This window comes from Chiloscyllium plagiosum, chromosome 28, assembly GCF_004010195.1.
Source record: "Chiloscyllium plagiosum isolate BGI_BamShark_2017 chromosome 28, ASM401019v2, whole genome shotgun sequence".
NCBI classification, from domain to species: domain Eukaryota; kingdom Metazoa; phylum Chordata; class Chondrichthyes; order Orectolobiformes; family Hemiscylliidae; genus Chiloscyllium; species Chiloscyllium plagiosum.
The window spans coordinates 18,335,073-18,340,667 of record NC_057737.1 but is presented as its reverse complement, the minus strand read 5'-3'; the positions used below and the strand labels follow the sequence as shown (position 1 = coordinate 18,340,667).

At 47.8% G+C, this 5,595-nt stretch overlaps 1 protein-coding gene across 1 annotated transcript in view; it reads right to left on the bottom strand.

Moving 5' to 3' along the window:
• Window positions 1-2,414, bottom strand: part of nsrp1 (nuclear speckle splicing regulatory protein 1) — a 49,993-nt gene extending 47,579 nt beyond the window's left edge. The window contains exon 1 of the mRNA XM_043718423.1: window positions 2,312-2,414. Within this exon, the coding sequence (XP_043574358.1) occupies window positions 2,312-2,331 (20 nt within the window). The 5' untranslated portion in view covers window positions 2,332-2,414. The remainder of the gene's footprint in view (window positions 1-2,311) is intronic.
• Window positions 2,415-5,595: the final 3,181 nt, after the last annotated feature.

Here is a 5,595-nt window from a genome sequence, read left to right as displayed (position 1 = left end):
TGGATGGGTATATGAATAGGAAGGGTTTGGAGGGATATGGGCCGGGTGCTGGCAGGTGGGACTAGATTGGGTTGGGATATCTGGTCGGCATAGACAGGTTGGACCGAAGGGTCTGTTTCCATGCTATACATCTCTATGATTTGCTCTTATCTGTCTTTTCTAATTTACTTGTTATTTTCAGATTCAAAACCAACCTCATCAATCTTTCTACTAACTCTTCCTGTTAGGATCCTTCCAGTCTCTCCCCCCCCTGTAGTTTACTGTCTCCCTTAATAGAATTATGAATCTTTTTATTAGGATTCGTCCCTTTCCAGTAGAGGTAAGCACATCCTTTTTGAACAGGTCTTTTGTGCCCCAGAAGAGATCCCAATCATCCCTCCCAAATCTCTGAACATTACACAACCTCTTCAGCCACTGATTTATTTCCTTTATCCTTTAATTCTTTCCCTCATTGGCACTGAAATTACTACTTTTTGAGGAGCTGTCTTTTTAATCTTCCACCTAACCTATTCAGTCTGTAAAGCCTTAACTTTTTCCCTAACTGTGCCAATCCTAACAGTGTGTACTATAACTTCTGTTTTCTCACTTTCCCCTTTAACAATATTTCCTTTGTTTCAATTCTCCACTTAGACTTGTGGTTCTCCTTTTCTTCCTCTATACTGAGCTACTCAGAGTCGCCTTCTGTACACAAGTACTATATAAATGAGACAAAGAAAGAAATTGCTGGAAAAACTCACCAGGTCTAGCAGTATCTCTGAAGCAAAATCAGAGTTAATGTTTCAGGTTCAGGTCCAGATGCTGCCAGACCTGCCCAGCTTTTCCAGCCATCTCTGTTTTTATCTGAGTTACAGCATCTGCAGTTCTTTTGGTTTTTATTTACAATATAAATGAGGTTTGTTGTTGCTTTGTTACATGTTTGTCAATGCCAGACTGTTACTTGTGCCCACACCAAACCAAACATTGTTAGTTTTTAAGGCCGACTGATTACCCCTCCAATTCAAACTGCTACCCTGGATGAGCATGTTTGAGGGGCCGAATGGCCTACTCCTTTTTAATGACATGTTTTAAAACAGTTTTGTTTTATGACATGTTTTATTCAGTAGGCTAAGATAAAAGGTAGGGAGGAGGGACTTGGGGGAGGGGCGCTGGGAATACGATAGGTCGAAGGAGGTTAAGCTAAGAGTGATAGGCCTCCATGATTTGCGCTTCCCCGGCCCCCAACGCCTTATAAACCACTCTTACCTCTCACCCTCGCAACATGCAGCCCTCCGCTCCAACCCCAACCTCACCATCAAACCGGCAGACAAGGGAGGTGCGGTGGTAGTTTGGGCGCACCGATCTTTACATTGCTGAGGCTAACTGCCAGCTCGCAGACACCTCCTCCTACTGCCCCCATGACCACAACCCCACCTCCCACCACCAAACCATCATCTCCCAGATCATCCATAACCTCATCACCTCAGGGGATCTCCCATCCACCGCCTCCAACCTCATAGTCCCACAACCCGCTTCCCCGGCCCCCAACGCCTTATAGTCCGGCCTATCACCCTCACCTTAACCTCCTTCCACCTATCATATTCCCAACGCCCCTCCTCCCTACCTTTTATCTTAGCCTGCTTGGCACACCCTCCTCATTCCTGAAGAAGGGCTTATGCCCGAAACGTCGATTCTCCTGCTCCTTGGATGCTGCCTGACCTGCTGCGCTTTTCCAGCAACACATTTTTAAGCTCTGATCTCCAGCATCTGCAGTCCTCACTTCCTCCATGTTTTATTCAGTGTCAATTATTCAACAGGGTCAAATCCACAAGAGTGAGAAGAATCCACAGTCCAGATTAGAGTGGTGCGGGATTCCTGATGAAGGGTTTTTGCCCGATTTTCCTGCTCCTCAGATGCTGCCTGACCTGCTGTGCTTTTCCAGCACCACTCTGATCCAGACTCTAATCTCCAGCATCTGCAGTCCTCACTTTTCCTTGAGAAGAATCCACAGACCAGGCCCATTCAATCAATTTTTTAAAACACAATTTAAAATAATGTAATTGTTTATCTGAGGAGGTTTTCTTTTTGTGTGCGTGTTTTATAAGGTGGGCCTCATGTCCATGACCTGACTCCTGGTTAACAGCTCAGGAGGAGGCCGGTCTGGGCCCGAGGTGAGGGGCCGGGAACAGAGGCGTGTTGGGCGGCTGCAGGGAGAAGCAGAGGCCGAGGCTGCGCTGGGCCCCGGGTTTGCACAGGCCTCCCGTTTGCTCTGGCCCAGGGGCCGGGCCCAGGGGCCGGGCCCACCTCCCGACACCCGACACAGACGGTCACTTACTGTCTGACAGGCACCGCCATCCTCCGAGCTCCGGCCTCCCTCCACACACACACACACACCGCTCCCCGTGTACCCACCCGCTCCGCCCCCTCACACACACTCCGCCACCGGTACTCATCCGCGCAGCTAGTCCACCCTGGCAACCAGAGAGTACAACAACCATTCACACCCATTCCCCCCCCAAAACAATAAACTCACATCTGATACAATATCGTGTTCCTTTTAATATTTATTTATGCCTCCAATCAATGGTTTACTTCAGAGAAACTGTCGTTATAACATGGTTTATCAAATACTTGCATTTACATAGCACCCTCTAAGGCCACCCATCCCTCACAGCCAGTGCGACACTCTAGTCCCCTCCAGAGGATCTCAGCAGCCAATTCTCAGACAGAAACTTCCCACAAACACCAATCTGATAGTTCTGGATAAGGACCAGAAATGCTCACCCTGTTTTCTCTGCACAGATGCTGTCAGACCTGCTGAGTTTTTCTGGCATTTTCCATTTTTGTCACCAATCTGGTAGTGGCTGTTTAGCTATTTATTTTTGGGATGTTGATCAAGTGAGGGATAAATATTCCCTTCCTGAAGAAGGGCTTATGCCCAAAACGTCGATTGTCCTGCTCCTTGGATGCTGCCTGACCTGCTGCGCTTTTCCAGCAACACATTTTTCAGCTCTGATCTCCAGCATCTGCAGTCCTCACTTTCTCCTAGGGATAAATATTGGCCAGGGCACTGGAGATAATTTCCCCGTTCTTCTTCAGAGAAGTGCCACAGGATCTTTATATGTCTGGGGTACAAAGGCAGGCTTGCATTTTTGTTTTCAAATGCTGAGTGGAACTCAATCCCACAATTGTCTAACTCCCTGAGCCACAGACAACATCTGATGGTTAATGACATTTAATGTGCAGAAATGTTAAGCCCACGTACTCAGTCGTAACTCTGAAGAGAAAAGCAGACATGTCACAATCAAACAGAATTCAATATTTGAATTCAATAAATTCTGACAATATAACAGATTATTAAAGCATTTACAACTTGCTTTTTCTTCAAAGTGGACCTCCTGTTTCTTCAGGAATATGGGGTACAGCACCTCAGCAGCTACAGGAAACAATCAAGCTCATCAGGCCTTTGATTTGGTTGGGGGAAACTATTGCCGTTCCTTCGGCCTGAGGAGGCAACTTCACCATCTCTGAGGTAAAGAAGGTGACAGGCAGGTGCCTCCGTGTAGCAGACGTTATGTACACAAAACATTCGTCTGAGACTAATTAACATGTGTGGCCCAGTGATAGTGAGCAGCTCGCCATCCTGCAGCAGCTCCCAATGCTGCTGGTGACGTCCAGGCAGGTCATTCTGGCTGGAGACTTCAACTGCATCATTGATACAGACAGATGATCGATGGGGCTGAAAGCGAACAAGGCACCATGTCCACATTCCTGATGGAAACAGTTATGGTCGCCAAGCTGCACGACATCTTCAGCATCCCTGCCGATAGAGCGCGGTGTAGATTCACCTGGTCACAGCCAAACGGATCTATCCGCTCAAGCATAGATTTCCTATTTGTGTCCTGAGTGTTCTCAGTCAGATCCACCAATGTCAAGCCGGTGTTCTTCTCTGACCTATCACCTTCATCCCCTCCCCCACTCACCTATTGTACTCTATGCTACTTTCTCCCCACCCCCACCCTCCTCTAGCTTATCTCTCCACCCCTCAGGCTCTCTGCCTTTATTCCTGATGAAGGGCTTTTGCCCAAAACATCGATTTTACTGCTCCTCGGATGCAGACTGAACTGCTGTGCTCTTCCAGCAGCACTAATCCAGAATCTGGTTTCCAGCATCTGCAGTCATTGTTTTTACCTTCTCTGACCACTGCCTCCTGCTGGCCAACTGTCACCTGCAGGACAACCAGCGGGCTGGCAGGGGAATGTGGAAGCTGAACCGTGAAACTGTTGACCCCAGAACACATTGAGGAGCTCAAAAAGGATTACACAGGTTGAAGAACTGTGAAACCCCTGTTTGAGTCTCCAGCAGACAATGGGAAACAATCAAGAGCAACATCAAGAGGTTCTTTATCCTCAAAGGTGTTTGAAATGTGTGAGAGAAATGGGGGGGGGGGACAATCCAAACTCCAGAAAACCATGCAGAATCTACCCCTGCTGCAAATGATGGGCATGATGTCACAGAAGATCTCCAGGAGGTGAAAAGCCAGTAAGCCTCACTCTTAGCCTCAGAGGCCTCCAAGATAATCTTCCAGCCCTGTGCGCTGTGTGGAGCAAGATGAGATGCGCTTGTGTTTCTTCTTCCAGAAGGTACACAGCGAGAGCTCCTTGCTCAACAGCCTGAAGGAAGAAAATGGCTTGGTAACATCATCTCAGTCTGACATCCTGAGAATCAGCAAATACTTTTATTCCAGACTGTATGACAGGAAACCCACAGACAGCATGGCCTCCCAGTCGTTCCTGTCCTCTATCACGGAAGTCTTAGATAGCAACATGTTGGGGAGGCTGGCCAGCCGTTATCTCTGGATGAGCTAACCAAGGCCCACGAGTCCTTAGAAAAGAATAAAACTCCCAGAAACAATGGCTTATCAACCAAGTCATATACAGAACCACAACAAGTCATATACTACTCTATGGGACTTGATTGCCAGGACCTGCTGGAGGTATATGACAATATGCTTCTGGCAATGTGGAAAGGTATTATTACTCTCATCTACAAGTGGAAGGGGGAGAGGCAGGATATTAGAAATTGACAATCAGTCTCACTGCTGAATGCAAACTACAAAATCCTGTCTAAGATCATCACCAATCTGGTCAGGTTACTCTGGGATTCCGGTGATTCACCCCGATCAGACCTGCACTGTACCGGCAGGAAGATCTCTGATAGCCTCGTGCTCCTCAGGGATATGATTGCTTACCTGTAAGACAGGAGGATGGACACCTGCCTCATCTGCCTGGACCAGGAGAAAGCCTTTGACAGGATATTGCACACCTACATGCGAGACATGCTCTCCAAAATGGGCTTTGGGGAGGGAATTCGCAATTGGATCTGACTGCTCGACACCAACATTATTAGTGCAATCTCAATCAATGGATGGGAATCAGAAAGTTTCTCGATCAGATCTGGAGTCAGGCAGGGCTGCCCACTCTCTCCTGCCTTGTTTGTGTGTTGTATAGAGCCCTTTGCTGGGTCCATCAGGAAGGATGTGCGCTTGAGAGGGATGACTAATACAGGCAGCAGAGGCCTGGAAGTCAAAGCCTCCCTGTACATGGATAACATCGCCAT